This window comes from Numenius arquata, chromosome 9 (assembly GCF_964106895.1).
Source record: "Numenius arquata chromosome 9, bNumArq3.hap1.1, whole genome shotgun sequence".
Lineage (NCBI taxonomy): Eukaryota > Metazoa > Chordata > Aves > Charadriiformes > Scolopacidae > Numenius > Numenius arquata.
In genome coordinates, this window is record NC_133584.1 from 11,230,217 (window position 1) to 11,255,167 (window position 24,951).

The window sequence follows — 24,951 nt, forward strand, 5'->3', positions numbered from 1 at the left end:
TATTTAACTTCTTTGGGAGGATTAGCATGGTGCTAACCTCTAGCAGAATCACAGCTGTCTTAGGAAACAGTTCCATCAAAAGAAAGCATATTTTCTACAAGAGTCATGCTACCATCTTGTTTCAGACAGCCTGGCTGCTTTCCTTTGCCCATCTCCTCTCTCCTTTTAATCTCTTGCAATTAAAATATTGACCATTTCATCATCTAACCCAGTTTGTGCTCTTAAAATATATTTTCCGCAGGGCAGAAATGTGGGTAAAACACTAATCCTAACTGCTGGGCCAAGGTAGTTGAAGAGCAATTGAAGATTAGAGGCAATAGATAATTTATGTTGGCATCACACGTGACTGGTGGTGCTGGGGGGAAAAAGTGCTTTGAAAGAAAATTCAATTGGCTTTTGAATTCAACTAGATTTTAATGAAAAATATCTCCTTTCTTTATAAAAATCTTCCTTTTCCCTTTAAAAGAAATCACATGCCTTCAAACCACAGTATTTTGACTTGGAAATACTGCCACAATGTCTTCCTGGACTACAGCTTTGCTGCCCTGCAGTGACATCCCCCCTGGGCCAGCCCACATCTCCCGCAGTGAGCTACGGCTGTTGAGTCATCCCATCCATCCATCCGAGGGGGAAGCAGAGCACTGCAGAAGCCAAGGGCTTATCGATGGAGAGACTGTAGGATTGGGAAGACTCTGGTGCCAGAACTGCTGTTTCCAGGAGATACGCATTGCTTCCTGCTCCTGGAGAACAGCAAGTCACTGGGAACTTGGTCCCAACTGCAGCACCTGCCTTGCTACCACCAACCCAACTGGGGCACTTCTGCGTGGCTGTCGTGGCTATTCCCCACAGCCCGCACCCACAGAGACATAAAACCCACCCATTCGCTGAGACCCCCCCAAAGCTGTGCCTTGCTATTTCTACCCAAGGAAAGTTACAGAACAGCTACTAAAGGTTAATATGATACCAAACCATTAATTTTATTTCAATAAAACAAAAGAAATCATTTTATCATCTGGAAGGTGTGGAGAGGACACAGTAAGCTACTGGAACGAGCATCATTACCAGACCCTCCCTGGATAGTAACCCTGGGCACATCCAGGAAGGGAGGGGAAGAATCACTCCTAATCCTAAGTAGCAAGTAGGATATGTTTACTTATTATACAAAAGATACCCTGTCATCCCGGAAAGGGCTGCAGAGACAAGGACTTGAGCCTGACTGAATGGGAGTGTGGGGAGAAGCAGAATAATCTGCTCCTACGTCTCAACACTCCTCCTCATGCAGCTGATGCCTAAAGCTGACACAGCCAAGCGTCCCGGCTTCCCTGCAGGCACAGCCCCGGCGGTATCTGATGAGCTAGGAAATGTTTCTGCACATTCAACCGAAAATGAGACAGGCACAGACAAAACCCGGATGTTTCCTTTCTGATAATGTTAAACTTGAACCTGTTCATTTTTAAAGTTTAGAAGTCAGCTTTAAACTCGAGTTTAAAATTTGATTCTGTTACACTCAGATCCGTACAATTTCAAAAATCTTTTCATTCCATGATGAAAGAACACCATTTATCCAGTATTTGGGATGCCCAGATAGAAGAGTGTGAACCTCCTGTTGTATCTCAAGATGTGAGATTGCATAGGGTGTTTTACACCCTACTCTTCTACACATCCACTCCTGGGAGGGATTAGTTACTACTACTGCACTGAAGACAAAGGCAAAACTCTCCATCACCACATCTGCAAATTTCAAGGCTGCAACAGCAAAGCAGATGAGCCAACTTGGGTCCGCCAGGCCTAGCTCAGGTCAGCATGGTGCAAGTGCAGCTCTGGGTCCTGAACTACCTCCAGATTACCAGAGTGGCCTTCACACGGAGCATCAGTTTGCTCAGTTTTGTAGGTTTGCTGCAATAGCAGCCAGATGTTGGTTGCGGGCATCTAAAAATGAACCTTTAAAAAGAATTTGCAGTAAATGGAAGACACAGTTGTCAGAAGAAAAAAAAGGAAAAGTTGTCTTTACCTTTTGCACCAGATAGACACTGGTTGCTCTTTCGCTCGCTACTTTATCCAGCGCTGTTTCTTCCAGTACAAAGTAGCTTACATCCGCGATGTGAACACCCACTTCGAAGTTCCCTGAAATTGCACAAGGAAGTCAGTAGGCTGCAGGTAGAAATGAAGGGTTTTAGGGGGTTGGGAAAGAATTAAAGAATTGTATCCAGAAGTCAGTTTTGCAAGTTAAAAAAAAAAAAAAATCAACAATTTTATGATCTCTGCATTTTCTGCAGGGTCATTTCTGGCAGAGCAATTATGTGTGATGGGTAAGTTCTGTGAGCTACCCCAGAGCCAGGGGTAGGGAGGCAGCAAGGAGAAGGACAAGTAAGTGACAACATCCAATTTTCACAAGTTTTACCCTGGTAGGTCTTAATGATTCTGCATATAGATTCCTTTGACTGATTCCACGTAACTGCTGACATATTTAACTCTGATCCCTCTCCCAAATGATACTTCTTTCCACCTCTTCCATCTGAGCTGAAAGCTGTGGCCTCTCAGGACACGACCAAATTCACAGCCACTGTGGCTACAACATACGAGTCAATACACACGAGTGAATCCTCATGCGCAGCAGTGGATATGCAAAAAACCTTTCAAACCATGTGGATAAGTCTTTTGAACTAGAAGCTTGCAATAGTCAGCCCAGTCTTCATCACTTTGCTGGGAGACAATGGTAAGCAAGAAATATGGGACCCCACCTCACAGCCCCGCAGGCAACGCAGGACACCATTTCCCGCGTATGGGGCAACTGGTCACGCATGCTTTTGGGTTCTCTGAGCTGCACTTCTTTTCACTTCACCCTGGTTGAGCCCAAATTGCTGCTGGTGACCCGGGAAGTCTTCAACAACTTCATATCAGGCTATGCAGAAGCGCAGCTTTCCACAAGTGGAATATTTCCACTGTCATCCGGCTGTCCCTTCAGATTAGGCTTTTTATCTTTTAATTAGAGTCCAGTCTAGAAGCATCTTAATTCAAAAGTTAGGCTGGAGAGGAGTACTACTGAGGTTTATCATCAGGTTTTGGCAATAATTTGGATTTGGAAGTAGTGATCATCATCAGCTTTGGAAGCAATTAGTACCTTGGTCCAAGAAATTCTGGTTTGCTAATCCTCAAAGAAGCCTATTGACCTTTGTTTTCTCTGGAAGGACTGGGCTAGATTTGAGGTGCTTATTTGTAGAATAGTTCTAAGTGCAGCGGGTTCCTAATTATAACATTTAGTTCTTTAGAGGAATTCACTAACTCCTTGGTATCTATAAATATTTTTTCTTTCCTTAATTTTTTTAAAAAGACAACGTAATAAGATACCACGCTGGTGACAATCCTGTTTGTTTATACGCCTCGCACAGAACATTATCAAAGTCTTTCTCTAGAGTGTCACGTTTTTGAAGGATAAATGGTTCATAGCTGCTGTCATTATGCAGAACATCTGCCCATGTGCCCTTCTGGATGGGTACCGGTGCCAGATTTCAGCAGAGTGGGAATGAAAATGTATGGAGGCAAAGAGGAAGCGTGAGAAGGTTCAAGCTGGTATGAGAGGAGCCACCCAGCCCACTGGGCCCCCAGCTGGGAGTTCAGAAAAGTGAGCACCAACCCACCCTGTGCGACTGTTTGAATTCGTAACAACTTTAACTTAACTTTATTAAGCCATGTTTGTGCAGCCCTGTGAGTATGGAAAGCATCACCTTGCTTTTTGCGCTGCTTTTGTCCTCTTGACAGAGCACAGATGTAAAAGGCAGCAGAAAAGCACATGGAAGATGGGAGTGCTGGGGTTTAGATTTGTCCACGTAACCCATAGTCCCTGGAAGGTCCTGCAGAGAGTAAATACGATGGCAGCAGGGGGAGAGGACAATAATCCCATTGCACACCAAGGGACAAATTCCACCACTTGTTAGGAAGCTGGGAGAAAAGAGTGCAGATTAAATGGTTCACCTCAGAAAGCTGCCTACAGCTGTGTTGTGATATTATCACATGCCTTGAAAGCCGCTCTACATGGATTAGGCATCCAAGCCTGAAACTACTTAGACGGTAAGTCTTAGACCAACAGTTCAACCAACAGGTTTAATATTACACGCACTCGAAGCCAACGCACTCAGAAGGTAAAAAAATATTGAATACTTTGAAGTCAATATTGTAATGTATTGACCCTGCAGGCAAATATTGACGAAAGGAAAAGGAGAGGGGGTCATTACATCATGCCTTTAATCGTACTTTAATTCAATATGTGCACTGTTACATACATGAACTTTTTGTCCTCGGTAGAAAATCGACAAACCAAGAAAGATCTCATTGCATGAGATAATAAAACATGGAGTTAGCCAACGAAAACACGTTGAACAGAGTTAAATTTCATTCAGGTTTCCCACCAGAGCTTCTAAAAGCCGGGGTCAGCGTGAGCCCCCTGCTTTTGAACTTTTAATGGAAATTCTATCTAAATATTTTCTTACATACATTGACATAATGCAAACTGGCAGCTCTTGCGTTTGTCTTGCTCAAGTATGAATCACCCTATCTCCCTCACCCCCAAAAAATTCAGACCAAGAGAACTTGAAGATACAGCAGAGCAATCAACCAATCTGATTTCTCTCAAATCACTGCCTTTAAACGTGTTAGACAAAATACCAGCCTAAGCCTGCACCGAAATACCTGCCTACTACTCTCTCTTGGTTTATTTGCTAATTAAAATGAAAGAGCTTTGTGGAAAGAGAAATACCATTCACTAGGATTCTCTTCCAGGTCCACAAACAGTTCTTCTAGTCTCATTAATTTTTATGACAAAGTCACAAAAGGAACATTTCACATTGTAAGTCTTGTGTTATTTCCCAAGGAAAAAAGAAAATGTGGCCTGAATGAAAGGAAAGGAGAGTTAAACCAGCACTTGTTTATTGAAAAAGTCTTGTCAGAAAGAGAGAAAAAGGGAGAAAGGGGGACACCACATGGACCACACACCACAGACTGCTACACATGGTCTACTCCACCTTCATTTTGATGAAGAAATCTTCTTTTCCAGCAAGAGTCTTCAAGACTTGGCACATAGCTCTCCATTGTGATAGACTTTATACCCTAAATTTCTTACAGAAGCGAGTACTTTGCAAACCACAGACTTGCTTTACCCAAAATTTAAAATCCTCCTACAGTGAAGCTAAAGCTGCACAACAACCCCTAAAGCTAGGTATATGCTACCAGTTTAAGGACATATTTTTTAAAAAAAGGAATTTACATAAGAATGTACAGGAGATTAAGCCAGACATTTCATATGCCAGACATATTCATATTTCATATCAAAGTAAGAGCTAAAGGGAGCATCTATTGCAATAAAAATGCTGAAGGCATTCGGATGGCTTCTTTCACTCAGGATCTCTGGGATTTTTTCTTTTAAAATAATTTCATCTGAAAGTGGGTGCAGAATTGTCATCCCATTTGAACTCCACCGCAACAAAGCTGCTACATGGGAGATGTTTAGCAACAGAGAATGCAGTTTAGAACCAAGCGCCGCATGTTTTATTAACCAGCTGCACCCTATTAGCCCCTCTCTGCTAATACAGAGACGTGGCAACAGAGGTGGATGGGAGACAGGAGTATTATTTGAAATTACACTATGGCATTGCAAAAGCCAGTAATGCCTTTGCAAAAAGCAGCTCTCCTCCCAAGGTCTGCAAGTAGAAATAGGGAAAGGGCTGGGCACTCAGCCACCAAAGCTCCTCTTGGGCCAATGCTCTGTGCAAAAGTGACAGGGTTTGTTGCCACCTTACTGCAAACAACACAGTTTGATGCCCTTGAGGCACTGCACACAGAGAAGACAATTTCCCTTTCTGTTTACTATCACACAGGCTGCTAGAATGGCAGAATATATCAGACCTGTATTTCTCCAAGTTTCTAGAAGCCTGGATTCCCTCTCGAAGGTTACCAAGCGATAGAGCTACGAAAGGAGGGTCTACCCCCGGCATGATGCTGCACCAGGCACACAGCGGTTTTGGAGAAGGTTTACTCCTTGATCTGAGAATCTGGTTCGTTTGAACCTGCTCCAAAACCTTGTGCAAAACACCGATACAATGCTAAAATCAAAGCAGAATTGGTGGCACCTCACAGAAGAACAAAGAACAAGCTGTTCCTTTTTTATTTTTTTTTTTCACTGACAATCTCATTCTCTACAACAAAACAGTTCAAAGAACTTTTTCCTTCTTGCCTTAGGAAAATTATAAACAAAAAAGGATTAGCAAGAAAGCTGTAAGAGAAGGAAAAGGTCCTTTCTGCCTGTAAATGCTTCATATAAACAGCCAACCCAGCAAGTCATATCAAGTATTTGCCCCAGGAATTAGAGCTGAGTTGAATGTATTTGAACAGTATGTAAAGGAACACACTGGCAGCAAACCCTGCTTCTCTGTCTTCAGCAACCCCAGTCAGTCCTAGCACGAATGCAGAGACAGACCAAGCACGTTCACTTCATACCTTAGCATATGCAAATTTTAGGACCATGCAACTTAAAAATGCAATTCTTCAAGGATAAAACAGCAGAAGGTAATTCTCTAGCATGCATGCACATGCCCCTTTATTTCCGTCTCACTTTCAAGCATCATCATTCTCAGGAGAGAAGACGAACACTATCAAGAGTGTTAAGTCAATGTAAAATATAATACCAGTTTTTTGTATTAACCGCTATTTCTCATACTGTCTTCAGCCCTCAGTTTGGGAGACACAGAAGAGTTCAAAGCAGATTGCAAAGTGTTTGCTCTAGCCAGAAAACAGCCAACTGCCTACTTGCTGCCAGCAACTCAAGGTAGTTGCCTGTTCCCTGGCTAGACCAAACTCTTGCAGCAAATAATTACAGCTCTTTCCCATTCCCCTGCCCTCGGGGTAACGTGCTGCTGCTCTTATCCGAAAAGCAGTATTTAGCACCTTGCAAAAATATGAAAAACTTGCATAGAGACAAATGAGGTCTTTAACCTACATGCGCAGTTTTTATGCTATTAGCAGCACTACAGTAGAGCATGGGTCTTCATCAAGGCTGAGGTTCTCATGTGTGATCATGGACAAACTGGCGAGGACAATATCTACAAAGAAGGGTTTCCATTACAGAAGGACCAGCAGACAGTCATAGGGGTGGACACAAAACAAATAGAAGTTTCACCAAGGCAGAAAATGGCACTGAGGCTTGGGGAAGCTGCTGGAAGTAGTGAGAGGCTACCACAGATCTTTAACACATGCCTTTAAATGAAGGACCTGATCCAAACCCAAACATTTCTGTTTGTCTTTGGCACGTGTACGTACATTAATGGCTCAAGTGTTACAGAAGTGTCCCTCTTGGGACACACAGAGGAGAAGAGAGAGAGAAAAGAGAATGACTGAGTGGGAGAAATGAGCAAGTAGGAAAGCAAAAAAAAGAGCAAGATGGAGAAGAGTTTAATATAAAAATAAAAGTGGAGCCATGGAAAGAGAGAGTTATTTGTCTGCTCTAGAGCCTGAAGACAAAGGTGGGTGGCTTTAATTCTCAGCTGAGGTTACTTTTCCACCGCAGGAAGCCAAGCTATTGTTCAGAAAAATCAGACAGTGTGTTTTATTTTACTTATTTTAAAATAACAAGGAAAGTGCTTACATTTTACTTGCGTGCCCTAGGGCCATTTTGCTTTTTGAAAGTGCAGAGCAACTGAGCATAAATCCATTAACTTGTTTACCAAGAAACCACATTTTTTTAAATTATCACATGATGGTCCTTTAGCCAACCGAAATGCAACTAATTACACCTTTTTTTAAGCAAGTAATAGCTTTTTCCTTCTCTAAAGGTCTCTTCCTTGATACAACCTCATGAAAAGACTCTGGCAAAAGGAGTCAGAATCCTGTATCTCAAGAGAGCGGGACAAGTCCCCAGGGCACAGAGCAGTAACTTTTCCATCCAAGCAAAAATACGACTTTAGTAATGTTGCAACAACTTCAAAAGAGGAAAAACTGTCTGCTCAAACAAAGAACAAGCACCTCTAAAGGATAACGATCCACAAAATATGACATACTATCAGGCATTGCCTCTAGGAGATTTCCCCACCCAAGCCCCTCCGCCACTGGTTTGCATGAGAAATGTCCCACAGAAACAGCCCCCTTCACCCACCAGCCACAGACAGACTTTGAGACCATCAGGAGCAGCCTGGCCAAGGTCTCAAGATATTTGAACTCTTCTTAGAATTATTCTTAGCTGCTTTTTTCTGTGCTTGTAGCACCTGGCAAGGTGGTCAAGGTCAGGTCCCCAGGTTCCATGGGGTGAAGCGAGAGGGAGCCAGCACACACAGCACGTCAGTGCAGCCACTCCAAGTGCCTGCATCAGCCTGGGAACAGCAAAAGGGCTGGGTGGGCCCGGGCTTTTGCTTTGCCTCTTAAATCACAATTAAAACCACTGCTTCCTTCCAACCTTTTAACTCTTTAGCCTTTACAGATCACATTTACATCCTTTCCTTCAGGAGCTGGGGTGATGTAAAGACAATAAAAGCTACAACTTTTATTTAACTGCACAGTCTCAAGAGCTGCCAACGTCAGCAGAACCGAAATTGGCCCCAGTTATTCCAAAGTGAGAAACAGGGTGCTATCACAGGGTAAGGGAAAAAAATAAAAATAAAAACATCTTCAAATGTTAACTCTTCCCATACCGAAAGTCATGACACTTCCTGCACTTCTGGAAGTATCTGAGAAACCACTGATGGGAATGGTGATGTTGCAAAGTCATGCTTTCAGCAACCTTGAGAGAACCAGGAACTATTCAGAGCATTTCATAACAATAAAGCATAACAGGTGTTTTGTTATTTTGTTTTTTTCTTCTTTAAGTTGAAAGGTCAATGTGGGGCATCAATGAGTCTAAAATCCAGACTAACTCCTACCTGCTTTGTATCGACTTTTAAAGCACTGTTTTACTCAGGTCTCAACTACCCTGACCTCTGGCCAGTTTGTCTCTGACATTAACTGAATGTTATGGAGACAACTACAATTTTACAAACCAATTTGGGATCAGCTCCAGGTAAGGTACAAAACAAAGTTCATGTGTTCGTTAAGTGCTATGAAGGAAAAGTGAAGATGAAAAGGAGAAAAACATAGTAGGAAAGGAACCCTCCCTAAGCAGAATACTTTCCAGAGTTTTCTATGAGCCATCAGCAATTCTTTAAATAGTTTCAGAATTATGAGGAGACTTTATCTATTACTAAATTAAGTGCTGGGAGCAAGTCTCCTATGTGAATTGCATACAGTTTTTGTCTGCAGCAGCTAATAAATTCAGCAGTGTCCTAAACCCACTTAATAGAATTTAAAAGCTACCTTTTATACCTCAAACCAAAGCCAGGACACCTCTATAATGTGTCACTTCATGCATTGTGCATTAGAGAGTCCTGAGTTTTATACACAAATCAGCACAAGCCAAATCAGTTAAGCACTATTTCAAATACTTTGGCTAGGGTTAGTGTTTAAAGCCCCTGCAAGGAGGGCACTCCCCCATGCTGCCCAGCGTTGAAGGGTTTGCTCAGAGATGGCTCTTGGTCAGCAGGAGGCATTCCCAGGCTCTCAGGAGAGTCGATCCTCCCACGGGCACACAGGGTAGATCTTCGTGCTGACAGTGTTCTCCCAACTTCCAGCTCCCATGAGCTGGAAACATCTAAGCTGGTGACCAATCAGAAGTCAGGTCTCCAGACCTCACAGATTATATCACGTTAACGAGGTGGAGAAACATAACACAAGAATTCATTCTCTAAGCAATCCTGCTTCAGCAGGGGAGTTGGACTAGATGATCTATATGGTCCCTTCCAACTCTAAAAAAATTCAGTGAAATTCAGTGAAATTCAGTGAAGTGTCCTGTGGGTTGCCAGTGAACCCAGGTTGGCTCTTCATCACCTTGTGACAGGAGATGCTGCCATCTAGGATGCACCTAATTCCTACACTTTTCCTGAAAACTAAAAACTATCTTCAAACCTGATGTAATATGTCTGGAGGAGAATGAAATAGCTCTTCTGCATAAGAGGTACCACTGCACCATTAAGTTGGATACTAATACAAGGAAGGAATTCTCCTGAGGGAAAACCACTAAATACTCAGAAGGACAGAATTTACACAGCATGTACAAGATAAAACATTTAATTGGAGACTGAAGGACACAGGGAATGATACCCAACAGAATAAGTACACTGCATAAAGATTTGTTCACACCGACGAGCATGATACAAGCAGGAAAATACAAATGAAAGCAGGGCACAAGTATTTTAATAGTAAAAGTCAGGGCAAAGCACAGGACAGTTGGGGACAGACAGTATAATGATGGAAAATGAAGAGAATGTGCCATTTCTTTGATACATCAAATGTGTCCAGCCCTGGTGAATGAGATCAGACACAATGGTTCCTTATGCAGTGATGCCTATGTCCCACCTTCTGCCCGTGCAGGTTTTCTCCCCATTCCTATGCTGGTACCAGTTTACACTGCAGAGGGTCACCAGTAAGCTGGTTTCCTCTGTGCCTGCACAAGGGCGCAGACTTTGTGAGGTGCCAAAATAGCAAGTTCTACTCAGGGGTTCTATACATTGTACTGATTTCTTTGCAAGAGTCAAGTGTAATGAGCAAAACAATGAGGAGTTACAAACCTCAAATACATCAGATTTATCCACTCAATGCCAATACTTGCTACATGGTTATCCCTGGGAGGGAGAACCTCTAGATGACCACTTGTGACTTAGACCCAACATGAATCTTTGCTACTCAGAGTCTACCCCAAGCACTTGACAGACGGATCTTCAACCCTTCACCAAGACAAGATGTCAAGCAGGACACCTAGGCGATGCCTGTGCTCCTGTGAACCCAGATTCCCAGCTCAGAAAGCACTCCTTGCTGGTGGAAAGAAGTTACCAAAGGAAACTCCTTGCAGTCTCTTAACAGTGAGGTTTCCAGCCAACATCATGAAGGTAAAAGGGCCATTTCTGGTATTCACATCATGAATTGTTTTTATCGCTATTCCAAGACCCATTCAAATGCTAACTCCATCAGGAAATCAGCAGTCATTGAATTTAAAGAGATGGGAAGTGGCACCCAGCAGCTTTCAAGATGAATTACAAGAATTTTGGGTGTAGGATGTCATCCTGTTCCTGAAATGAAGGTTCAGAGTGGGGAGGGACCAGCCTCTCTCTTCTGCTGGGTCAGTCCCTTTTGTGATATCTCTGCTGAACACAGTAATCCAAGGCTGAGGGAGCATTCCCAGGCATTCAAAGAGACCTTGGGATTTAATGCTAGGCCAAACACACATAAGGTACTTCCACTGAAGAGCCTTGACATTTCAACTTCTTTGAGAAAAGAAGGCAGCTGCTGAGATTTCACTTTTAGCCATCCAACTTTTTTGTTTATTTTTGGAAAGATTTCCAAAATATTTCCATCTGCACCTGGTTTTACTCTTTCTATGTAACCAGCATAATATTCAACAATCAAGAAATACTGTTGTGAATTGCACTGTAAGAAGATGTTTCTTCCTATTCGGCTGGGTTCTGAGACCCCTGCATTGCAATAAAAATTAAAACAATAGCCTAGTGATTCTGATAGATCCTGCTATTTAAGAAAGTTGACAATAAAGAATATATACTGCAGTAACTTCTTTGCTGCCTGCATGCAAGAGAATATATGACTGAAGTTAACCATGTGGGAATTTATTCCTAGCTATTTGTACCCTTCTGGAGTTTATCTTCCTCATGTATCTTCTGATTCTTATCTGCTTAAATTTACTGAAAAATCCTGTTTTCTCTGGCTCTGTCTGGTCATCACCTGTCATTTGCAGTTCTTCTCTAAAGACTCTCCTGAGGTCCTTTTTAGTGATCAGAAATCCTACACAAAGTGCTTTTAGATCTTTTTGTAGAGGAATTTCTGGATCCTCTCCCCATTAACCAGCTCTTTAAAGGAGTTTGTGTTTTTTTTCTTCAGTATACAATCAGACACTATTGTTTTCAAGTCTGTATCCACAAATGTTAGCAACATCCACCGGGACACAAAATCCTGCGCCTCGAAATCTTTGGGGAATTGTCCCAGGTCCTGAATTTATGAACTGAAACGATCCGGAAGGCGACTTCGCCCACAGCATCTCTCCTCCCTGCAGAAAAGTAAACTCACTTTTATGAGTAATTCTACTGGTATTTGCATGCCTATTTGCATGTTCTGCAGCCATGGTCTTCATTAGACTAGTCCTTCATAGACAATGTACCTTTTATTTTGTTTTAATCCTGTTTTTTCCCTCTACAGCTTTCTTTGTGTACTGTCAAAAAAAAAAAAAAAGCTTTTGGGATAAGGATATAATCTTTATAAAATATCTATAATTGATACAAAAATCCAGTGCAATAAATATGAATTACCTATAATGTCCTGCCCATTTTTGCTTAACCAGGATTTTAACCAATCTTCTCACAAGTAGCTTTCAAATATATGCAAAAAACTTTTTAACAAATTATGTTATGGAGCAATCAATGCTCCAACCAAATCCAAACTTTCTTAATTTCCACCCCAACACCTTATCACCCAGTTTTATGCACTCGTCTGGGGATTAGGCTCAGTCTATTTCCCTTTCAACCACCATCAGTTTGGAGCAAGCCGCCCTATTCCCGCTCAAGCTGAGGGGAGCCCTATGTTGTCAAATTGTCTCACCGACAAGAGCGATGTTTGGTGGAGGAAAGGTGACGCAATCCAGCCCTCTGATTCCATTCAACCCCGCAGCTGGAAATTGGAAGTGATGTGTGTTTCCGCCCACAACCCCATGTTACTTTAAAAGAAGAGGCAAAATATACTGTACATGCTGCAGTTTCCCAGCATTAGACGGGATTACATTATGGGACACAGCAGGGATCTGGATTTTGCACAGACCTGAATGTATTTTGTATATTTCAAAGAATCTGCAACCACAAACCCTCCATAGAAAGAAAGGATATATACCTGTTTCTAATCACTGCAATATGTCTTTTTCACTTTCCTAGTGACACAACAAAAACCCACCAGACTAATCAGCAGGTAACAGGAGAGCTGAGCTAATTATGTCCGATACCAAAGGAAAAACTGGCCAAATGTTATGCACAGTCCCACTCCTTGTAGGTCTTCTTTATTTTTCCCATACTTGACTTCTGCAATAGATTTAAGTAAATTGCAGTTTGACTCATATATCAATATGGGGTTTCTGTCATGTTCTCTCTAACCTGAGTCTGGTATCTGTTCATCTTAAACATCTTACAAAGAAGGAAGCATAGTAATTTCATAAAGTAACTTTTGATTCAACACTAGTCCTTTCTTCAGTGTTTATCTTAAACAAGTCAGCCCAACATGACTCTAATTACAAACTCTTCCTACACTCTGTGATGCAGGAACCAAATGGATTACCTGAAAAGTCCTGTGCCATGTATTGCTGGAGCAAATTTCACCCTACAGTCCTTAAGTGTCCCCAGAGGGACAAAGCTGAATAGAAGAGGGAATATTGATGTCTTAATAAGCAAAATATAAGTGCACGCAACTTTGCAAAATTAAAAGAACCCAAAAATTTGCAATCTACACCAGGAAACAACAAGGATGGAAGAAGAAGAAGAGCAGGCAGTCACCTGAGACAGCAGAGAACATCTCAGGGCTACCAGGGCTCTACAGGTGTTTTCAGGCACAAGACGCTGGAGCTCGTGCACCAGGGATGTCTACTAAGGTCTAAGAAATAGACCCAGTATCCACAGGCCTGCAGTAGACAAGGGATAATTTTACCAACATTTGGCAAAATATTGTTTGGTTTTACCAATATGTGTGAAATAGGCCCCTTAAACAGAGATGTGAGTCTTGACCCTCTGCAGATCCGCTTCCGAAAACTGTAGCCCACAGTGGATTGACTGGTGTCCCCTGAGGAGAAAGGTCATGCTGCACTCTTCTCACCTTTGGGTCATGAAGAGAAGCTCTCTTCTGTGCTTATGCACCATTTTCATGACACTTATAGAAACACAATGTGTTTGAGGTTTTTATCCCACTTCCTGTAAGTGCTTTTGATTTAAATTCACCAACAGGGTGAAGAGATTTAAAGGGAATGGAAAAACAGGGGAGCAACACACTGCAGAAAACTAATTTTCTTAGGTCATCACGTAAATACTAAGAAGATTCAATGAATGTATCTATATATGAACCTCACTCCAAAATGCCAACAACCAACATCACTAAGGAGATAAAAACCAGGGCAAACAGCCTGTGGAATATGTTTCTATTCCGCAGAACAACAATACCTTCTAGAATAAGATTTAAATTACTTAAACTTGAATTACTTTTTGAAAGACCGTAGGGATACAAGAATGAAAGAACAGCAGCAAGAACCATGTTAGTCATCAATAAACACAGAAAAAGATGTACAGAAGCTCTGTCAGTATAGCCCAAAGTACTGCTTTGAAATGAGCATCAGAAGACCAGCACACAGGTAAGACAACCCCTCAGAAATGCACCCCAATCATTTCTGCTCCATCCTTTCCCGTCACAGCCTGCCATTTCACTAGACGGAATTGTTTGCCTTGCAATTTGTCAAATTTCATTTCTGTTCCTACCAGTAAGCAGCCTTCAAACACAACTGCATCACTTGTGTACATTACCAGAAATACAAACACAACTTGCAGATAATTCCCAGAAGAGGTTTGGCAAGTGTGGGAAACTTGCCTGGCTCCACTGGGAGACGCGGGTCACCTGGTGTGCTCTTACACGATGACATCAGAATAAATCTTAAAATGTCTGCACCCTGGGTGAAAACACTCAGGCATGGAAGTGGTACGGTTGTTCTCTGCGAACGTCTGGGACATCTGTAGGAGTGGAGAATGGCTCTGATGTGTGCTCCTGGCTGCAGTGACTTGCTAAAAGATGTGCAGAAAGGATCACAGCAGAGTATTGACTGAAATGAACTTGCTTAAAACCTCAAGCTACCCTGAAACAGCTCTACAAAGGCTGTAGAAACTAGGTGCAGTCCAGATCCATCTTTTACTCAAAGGTTATGCTGAGTCATCTAAATGGAGGACAGTTCGTTCATATTTCTGAAGCTGTTACATAAATAACCCTATTTTCCTTCTTTATTGGAGCTGATCTCTCTTAAAATATACACCCACCAATGCGAACAGCAAGCTTACCTCCCTACTGCTATCATTAAACAATAACGAGGAGCACGACTGTTAATCAAAAGCAGACTCCAATATAAAATCCTCTCAAAACCAGACTGGCCCACTTAAGACATATATCCCTGAAAACTTTCCAACTACTGCAATATCCTACTGTGAGCTCCATTAAAAATACAGCTATTCCCACAACCATTCCATGCTTCCTTTGCTACTGACACTTTGCTACTGGGCAGTTCTTCGTGTGAATTACTTCTGCAAAAAATGCCTTTCCATCTTTTACTGAGTAGGTGGCATGGGCGAGTCCTTCATCCAGTGACTGGAGCAGATGAGGGTTACACTGAGATTTTTTTAAAAACAAAGCAGAGGTACAAAAACTTTGTCTCTGCTTGTTGCTTAAGATCCTTCAAGTCAAAGAAAATACCTCAGTCTTGAATACATTAGCAACAAATGCTTGAGGACAAAGACACTTTCATTCCTCAAAATCTTCTGAAATGCACTGATTTAGCTGTCTGATAGAAGAAGTGTGGGGAATGAGTGGTTTCTTTTTTTCCTGTAGTTATTACGGGTGCTATACACCAACAGAGTGAGACATTTTCTGAATTGGGTTCTGCATTCTCTGTTGATTTTTGGAGAACTCCTGACATCATGAGGATGCCAGATACGTGGTTTGCTCACGTTGGGGTTTTTCGGTGTTGGGGTTGGTTTTTTTTGTTTTTTTTGAAGTGTTTTACGTATGGGCAAAAAAGATGGAAAAAATAATAATTTCTTGTAACCACGTTTACACTTGGAATAAAAGCCGTGTTAACTCTTAACACAACTTTGCCCTCATGAGAGATGCAGCCTTGCCAGCCCTGGATAAGCTCTTAACCTCTAAAACAACTCTTTGTCACAATAATTGCAGCTAGCATAGCAACTTTTAAAGCCAAAAATCCTTAGGCTACCTCCAAAACATAGCAAGAGGCTCTGTTACGCACAAGATTGAGGTTCCCATAGGGGCTCTCCTTAACACTGAAGAGTCGGGAATGGCCATAGCTTTGGCAAGCAAGTTAACACGAAGGACTCCCAGCACTGGTTTTGGACCTTTCTGAATTTTCAAATTCCTGAAAAATTTTAAGTCAAAGTACAGGTATCTTAAAATTTCACGTATGCTGATCGATTTATACCCCTGCTTTTGCCAGCCACATTTCACAGGCCTTTAATAGTAATCTAGGTAGTGCTACTGTAGTCAGTGGAGCACAGGCTGAAAATCATTGAGAAAGGCTATCAGGTAATGTAAATACCCACGTTTCTGCTACGTTCTCCTGCTAATAACAGACTCTATGTGATGCTCATACCCTGGCTGAGGATCTAGCACCTTGTGTCTTGGGCTGTGCTTCCAAGGGGACACCTTAGAAAGGGGCCCAGAATATGGCACATATTGCCAACTGCATGTCAAACAGATATCCCTTATAGAAGGCTCCCAAAATAATGTTTTGATTGGGTTCTTCAGATCAGGAAGTATTTGAAAAGTTTAAGCTTTGGAATTTAGCATTCCAGCACTGAACCATAGTTGGTAGAGGAAAAGGTTCATGAAATGCTAGATCAAGTTTGTGCCTCAAACAGCAGCACATGGGGAGGATAATGGACAAGAGCCCATCATTACAGATCTTAGTTGCTTTTACTACTCATCTTCACTAAATAGATTCTGCAAGCACCTCCTTGCACAACATCAGGAGCCTTAAAAATTGAAATGATTCCAGGTATCAGAGTGGACATCTCCACTTCAGAGATATCTCATGTTTTAAACAAACATTGCAGCACAGATACAACGCTGAGATTTCCTTCCTCTGCTGGCTTGGGGACCCACACTGAGTTGGCCAGCCAGCTGTCATGCCTGCTCAAAGGATGCAGAGGGGTTTCCTGCAGTCTTTTGAGGCTACTCGCTCCCACTCAGCTCCTCAGCTCCCTCCCAACTCATTGTAACTGCATCAAAAACCATCAGGTCCTGGTTTCCTGTCTGTACTTCCTTCTGACCCACAAGGTCTCCTCAGAATAAACACCACAGATTTCAAAATAAAAGAAAGGGTATTTCCATGGCGGTTCTTCCCACACTGATTTAAAACCTGTGGGATCACCTGGGATCACCAGGTCCCTGGGATCACCAGCATCAAAACTGGCTTTTCCAGGGGCAGACTTTCCTCAGCCTAAGGCTGAGGCAGTGCTGTGATGGAGCATGGGCACCACTCTCATGGCAGATCGGAGGCTGAGAGACAGAGGGCACAATGCCCAGGACAGCACAGATAAGATCACTCTTAAAGAAGGCTCCAGCTCAGAGCATCTTCTAACTGAGAGGACTCCAGGGTGGAATAAGCCTGTTGGAGGATGCACAGCTGCAGCCAAAAGGCAGAGATATGGCACACAAAAGGACTGCTGTGAGCAGGCTCCCACTTAATGGTTCATGGAAAATGAGATGAGACATGGGGGTGAACAAAGGTCTTCGGGCTGGGAAAGCCACCAACAGGTGCATTCACTTGTCTGCTTCTTGGATTGTCTCCTTTGAGGCTCATCTGGAGGAAAGGGGAGTGTGCACAATGATCCCAAGAAAGATGTGAAACTTCCAAAAGCAGTAAATCCACACTGGATTTCCCATTCTATAAGTTTTGAATACAAGGCAAGGAAATCTTTACTTTTACTCTCAGGTAGACAGACAAGTCCTGTCCCCTACTCCTTCCCAGTTTCTTCATGTTTCTTCTAAAACACATTGGCAAAGTTTATTTTGGGGAGCTGAAAGAAGAGAAAAAGATTCCTGCACCTTCCACATTTGTTCTATTTGAAAAATGGAGCTGTGTAAACCTTCTTCTATTCAGAGTGACCCTGTAGTCTGATCCATTTTACCCTTCTTTCCCAACTGCCTGGTTTTCCTGGGAAAAGAAAGTATTATCTTTGACTGCAGAAGCATCCTCAGTCTGCTCTGGTAACTGCATCAGAGATCACCTTTGAAATAGCAGGATATCCTGGGAGAGAGAACTTTGCCTGCTCCTGTGTTATAGACAGGTAAAGACAATCCCTGAAAGCACAGCTTTGATATGACCCTTTCACGTATTCCTTAGCCTTCACAGAAGATCAGTGAAGAGCAGGGAAAACCTTTATGTGGAGACTCCAGGAAGCCAGCACAGGTCTGACAGTCCCTGGGAGGATGACAAGTCAGAAATAAACAGGCCACGAAGATTTGGGTGTTTTCTTTCTCCCCCACATGCAGGCAGCTCCCTCTGCCTCATGTCTGTACAGAGAAGAGCAAAAACCAACACAGCAGGGAAGACTGGCCAAGCACATGAATGAAGTCCACTCAGAAGGCAACTTTAAAAAAAATTTTCGATTTGGTTTTGGGTTTTTTTTTTTCTCAATTGGATTGCATAAGAAGCACTTCTTCCATAGAGGCTTCACTGGAGCGTGGGACGGCGCTGCACCACCCTCCACTGCATCAAAAGGGGATTTTCAGCAGCTGTGCTACAGAGCTCCTACGATCAAGTAACATCCCAGTAACACCTAGAACCCTCTTTGCTGGAGCTTACAAGTAGAGGATCCATTCTGCACTGGTACATCTCCTTCCTTATAGATGGGAGCAAGAGACCTCACACAGCACTTTCCACAGTTGGGGTCACAGAGACAAGGCAGACTTCAAAGTGCAGCCCTGAGCAGCAGATAAAAGTCCCAAGTATGAGTGGCAGCCCTGCAATGGCTTTGCAGACTTTCTGGGAAAGAAGAATTCTTGTTCAAACTGATATTTTCCTTGACCACTTTCTCCAAACAGTTTATGGATAAGAGAAAATGCAGATGTATGCACCACAAACCAGTTCAGTGAATGGTTTCATGCAGCAACTAAAACCCATATGTTTGTGAGCAGTAGAGGCTCAGAAGCCAGAGTTTCAACACCTCAGATCTGAGGGGTTGTGGGATCACAACACTGCCATAAATCTACAGATAATTCAAGTGACAAAGTGGAAAGAAGAACAGAGTTCAGCTTAGGACCTCTTAAGACGACTGTTTAAATTTTCTGTGAAATAGAACAGCAATTTTTCCTTACTGTTGACTCAAAATTGCTATCGTACAGTATAATTAGAAATAATTTTATTGGCCTCAAATTTTCTTTCTTCTCTGATTTTATCAGTTTTATAGCCCTGTAATATTATTCTGTGCCTAGGTCTAAATGACATGACAATTCCAGAATTGGAATTGGCCACATAGCACAGAATGAAATCAACCCAAAAACCAGGGTCTTTGATGTCATCATATTGTGATGATTAACAAGAGCAAGAAAAACTAAACACACGTAAAACAAATCACTTTATCATCTTCATTAGTGGTGGATTGGCTAATCAAATCATGCATTTTTTCTAATCAAGCCTGTTACTGGATCTCATCAAAATAAATGAACAGAACTTGGATGGAAAAGTCAGCTTACAAGGGGGAAGTTCCTTAAGTCAGAATCACCAAGATTTGGCTTCTGGAGCTTTACTTTCTGTTCTGTTGGCTCACAGCATAGTAAAAGTACAAATAAGGCAGAACTTAAAGCTTAAAAGGCAATGAGAAGAATAGCACAACTTATAAGGCACACACTGTTCATTTGACAATTCCCAGCATCCCATAAACAGTAAAAGGCAATTCAGCCAGTGACCTTCAAAAAACTGGATTTCTTTATCCAGGGACTGTGTATTCAAGGTCAAAGTTTCGCTAGACTTCAGTCTGCAAGAGTGGCATATTCGCTATTCAGCTGTAACTCCCATAATGACAGGAGGCAGCTGAGATCTGCTCAAATCAAATTACAGCTCTGATTATGCAAAACACTATGGTTCTGCATTTCCTGACACCAAGACTGCTTCAGAGTGCAGCTTGAAGATATCTGCTGTAAGATTTCTGAAAACAGGCAATTAAAACAACAAGAAAAAAACTAGTTTATTACTCTACTCATATTTGGTAAAGAAATACTTCGTGACATATTATATATATGAATGTGTCAACGGCTGAATATAAACACTGAGAAATATTTTGTAAAATATATCTCATACCGTCAGGGAGTTGTTTACAGGACAAAGCATCATCAAGATCCTTGGCAGTTGATGGGTCGATGGTGAAAATGCATTCTTTCCTATCCAGGGAAAAAAGAAGAAAAGAAAAATTTATCTTCCAGTCATGAAGAAAGTATCAAAACACAGAAACCATCAGAGACACCCAGACAACAACAGCCATGTTTTCAGAAGACTCTGTTTGTTGAAACATCTTCCAATCTAATCTGAAAGTCTAAATCTAATCTAAAAAAAAAAAAAAAGGGGGATGCGGGAGGGTTAGGCAAGTGAATCTCCTTGGCTTTTTTGTTTTTCCATTTTTCTTTTTGGTTTAACTGCTCGCTCTTAACAGCTTTCATCTCATTACTGATCTTCCTCCACAAAAACTAAACAATTTAGCCCATCAAGTTCACTCCAAAGAAACAAGCAGGAAAGAGCCTTGATGCCTTGCAGCTAGAGTAAAAATAGATTGTTCCTAATTGCAAAGCTAAGTGGAACACAAATAACCCCCATCCCCATGCGTAAGAGCAGATATCGCAGCATCTGAAACTCCACGAGCACAGCTAGCACGATGCAAAGGCAGCGAAACAGCTACAAACCAAGCTGAGTGGTAACAAAAATGAGTGAGAGTTTTGGTCTCAGTAAAGACACCCAAGGGGGGCAGTAGTTTATAACATCTACGTTGGCTATTGTGCACCAAAGGGAAAAGCAGGTTCAACAGAAAACACTACAAAAGTTGTGGAATGAGAGAGCTCCAAACCAGCTAATTAGATCTAGCAAATCAACTTGGTGCTTAGGAAAAGCTGAACGCCCTTGCACATATGCTGTATTAGGTGGTACCTGGAATACGCAGCCCTGCCCTGGAAGGCTTATATACATATGTCCCGTATACCAGGAACGTACCAGGATGGAATACAGATATGGTCTAGGGCCATGTAGATGAGACAAAATAGAGCACCTGACTCAGGAATCATCATGTTTAATAGAGCAGAGCCTGGCACAAGCGAGACCCAAAACCTGAAGCATTCAACAAGTAAAACTTCCTGAAGTCCTGCTTTAGGGGCTCCCTTCATCCTGAGCTGCCCTACAGCAACTTCTTGCCTGAGGCCCTGGATTACAGCAGGGTTCACCCAAGACATGCGTGGAATGTGGGACTGGAGCCGAAGATCAGTGAAGACAACAAAGGAATGGGTTTGCTGGTGTATTTTGCTTTTATCTTAACCTTTAGAATAAATTCAGCCCCTCCCTAGTTAAAAGATCCCCAAGCACAATGGTACAGGCTGAGGCTGCCAAGGAAGAGATCAGACTGCTTCTTTTCTTCTTTTCTCTTTGCCACAGGAAAACTCATATCATGATGGTAACTCCCTTCTAGAGATGTATAATGAAAACACATAGTATTTTTCTTACAGCATAACCACCGATACACTCCTGGGGTAGGAGAGGTGGGAGGGGAAAAATTACAGTGAAGTTTTAAAGGAGCAAGTTTCATGTGGAATTAGGAGATCTTAGTCTCTTTGCATGGGTGCTCGCACAGTGAGAGCAATGTTTCTATCTTCGCAGGCCTATCGCTTTGGCACTTAAATGCCCTGGGTGGTATCTGTTGGTGTCAGACAGCTGGCAGCATGTATTTATGTAATTCCACCAGGCACACTAAATAGAGATTTTCAAAGACATAAAAATCAGTAAAGCACTTCACTGCCTTCCGAGACTTTGAAAATCTTTTAGAATATGCTAGCTTTCTGATTGGATAGCAAAGCTGCCTTAATCCCCAGATGCATGTTAGTTTCTGATCCTTTGCATGCATCTAAACAAATTAGAGATCGTGACACTGAAAGATAGAGAATCTTTTCAACTACACTGGGACTTTGATCTGTTGCTGCCTAGTTATCCAGCACCGGGAATCAAACAATTTTTAAAGGCTTGCAAACAGCCTTACTTCCATAAATATATATTCCTTGAAATTCCACCTAAAGATGGAATTTCAGGATACCTGCACTCCAAGGTACTGTGCAAATTTCTTTAGGGAGCCCTGCCTATGCAGATACGCAGACACCTATACTACGTGCAGTATGGGGACATGTGATTTGTGCCAACCTGCAGGTATCGATGCACCAGGTCCCTCAAACTCACAGCGTAGAAAGGCAACCGCATCCTGGCACTGTGACAACCCCCCAGCCACATCTAGTAAATCTTCCTTTAAGTTACTTCACTTAAAAGAGCAAACGGCACTGAACTAATGGCTTGCTTTATCTGACAAGTGACCAAGAAAAAAGGTTTAAGAGCTTCTTCAAAGAGACTGTGGGTTCCTGCGTCAGGGGAATAGATAGCTTATCCCAGATGTTCAGGGCCTGCAACCACAAGCATCTGCCACCCATTGCGAATCGTAGCTCCAGGCAGTTCAAAACTTAGCAGATTGGTTTCAACGAAGTGCATATTTGCAGTCTGCCCTGGAAAGAAGCGAGCATAAATACACAGGTGCCAAATTCTGAACACATTTATACAAGGGTAGCAACTAACGGGCTGCTTTGCTGAGATGTATTTGGCCAGCCAAATCTACCGCAGAGGTCAGCGGTGGCCCCAGTTCAGAAAGCCCAAGCTGTGGGGCCGACAGGGCAGCCCCCGGTCCCCCCGGGCAGCGCTTCGTGCACAGTTCGGTGCCCTTCAGCCACGCTGGCCAGGCTCCGAGCAGCCTCTTAGCATGCAAACTGCAAGGCACAGCCACAGCTTGCCGTCTGAGACTTAAACTCACAGATGCAAAGCCGAAGAGGGGTCCAGACAAATACTGATTTAGCATTTCTCACCAGCATTTCTATGCGCAGCACAGCTGGGATATGTTTTACCACCAGGCTCAGATCCGCTTCTCCTTTAAAACTACTCAAGGGACTTGGACTTGTAGCTTGTCACAGGCAGTTTATTCTGGGCAGAGACTGCAAGGTGAGGTAGGAAAGTCGCTGAGCAAGTAACACAGGGAACGATACTCCCTGGCATACGGACTCTGCAGAAGTGTTGCAGAGCTGATGGCCAGGTAGTCACTGGGACAAGAGAAGCCGATCTGCAGGCAGAGCTCAGAGTTCAGAGCAGTGAGATAATCCTGGCACGCAGCAGCACACCTTGCTGAAGTTTGTTAAGCAAATCCCCCTCACCAGTAATTACATTATTAAGTGTGATGAATTATATTTCTGGTTTTCAGTTTTTATTACTGGAGAAGTTTCAGATGGCTATAGGAACCGGGGCTGGCATGTGGGAAAGAAAACAATCCGCCGAGGGATGGGACCGCGGCACGGAGCCCAAGGGTAGCATCCCACATGCGTGCTCCTCCGGGGCAAGGTCTCCAAGGAAGGCATGTTCTCAGCTATCTCCTCCTGCTCTTCCTCCAGCCCTACCGGTATCACCTTTTATCACCACCTCTCATCCCAGAGGGAATCAGGGCAAGGTGGTGGGAAGCAAGGGGAGGAAAGACCAGGTGTGGGTGGCGCAGGCTGCCCGCTGCTCTGCGGGCTGTCCCCTTCCTTGGCACCTATACCAGCCACTCCTGTGCAAACCCCCGGGGAGGACCGTGGAGGCAGCTGACAAAAACCATCTGGGTGAAGAAATAATGTTGCTCCCAGCTGTGTGGCAAGTCCACCCCGTGAAGAGGAAGGAGCCATTCAAATTCCTCCCCTGACCATACTGTCTGGCCATACAATACCCCAAAGGCTGTGGCACAAAGGATCTCGCAGAGATCAGAGCACATTTCTGACCGTAACCAATAACAAAATCAACCCGCAGTGGGTTGTATGACTAAACCTCAAGGCAACAGGACTTTTTATGCACCTGCTAACAAAGACATTGCTTAAGCACAAGCAAATATCCCAGCTACATGTATGCACATTTGCACTGACCACAGGTAAATACAAATTGGCAGCTGTCTCCAGCTTCTGGAGGGCCGCCAAGATGACCTTGTGGGTTAAGAAGCTTGATCATCCCCTTCTCCCCCTTCTTTAAAAGCCCTGAATGAGCCATCTCTCATTGTCATTACACCTAATAAAAATCTGTTTTATTCATTTAAAATTGTCAAAACAGACTTTGTAAAAGTAATGAGATGTTCCAAGTCCACTTGTTCCAACATACACACAACTTGGTTAGTTAAAGGAAACCGGTTTAGGAGATACAGACACACACAGTTAAAAGATTTTCTGGTTTTCATGCTGGAAAGGACTAGAGATAAACACGTGCCTTTAAGAACCCCCCAGCCTCCTCACATCGATCGAAAACAAACATTTTGGTGTGGAAACTTCCACTTTTTACAGGAGCCTCTTTGCCCACACAACATATATTTAATGCAGGTTTGCAGAGGTGGACCTGCTCTGGCATGGAGATTCTGTCAACGGAAGAATAAAACCTTTTCTCCCTCCTCGTGGCCAGAGGTTTCATGCACCAGAGCCGGGCAATGCCTACAAGAGTTTTGGAGGATCAGGGGAAGGGCTCACCCTGAGCGTGGTGGACCTGCAAGCACGTGCCACACACAGACTGCCCAGAGCCTGCCAGCCCCAGGCAGAGCCCGGGAGCGCTGTTCCAGCCACCTCCAGCCCCAAGGCAGTGACGAGAGCCCTGCTAAAGCCAAAGCTCGCACGCTGGCTCCGTCTGCCATCTTCCAAATCAACCATCTGGGAAAAAAAAAATTGCATAATAGAGCACTTAGTTTATTAGACAGTAACGACAGCATGCACATATAGGGGCTGGTATATCAATCCTAATTTAAGGAAAGCTAATTAAGTGCAGTTTCTCTT

At 43.0% G+C, this 24,951-nt stretch overlaps 1 protein-coding gene across 1 annotated transcript in view; it reads right to left on the minus strand.

Moving 5' to 3' along the window:
- The window catches only part of DIS3L2 (DIS3 like 3'-5' exoribonuclease 2), a 197,117-nt gene that overhangs the window by 78,898 nt on the left and 93,268 nt on the right, over window positions 1-24,951 (minus strand). The window contains exons 12-13 of the mRNA XM_074153228.1: window positions 20,186-20,265; window positions 2,012-2,124 (exon numbers count right to left, since the gene is read on the minus strand). Coding sequence (XP_074009329.1) covers window positions 2,012-2,124; window positions 20,186-20,265 — 193 coding nt within the window. The remainder of the gene's footprint in view (window positions 1-2,011; window positions 2,125-20,185; window positions 20,266-24,951) is intronic.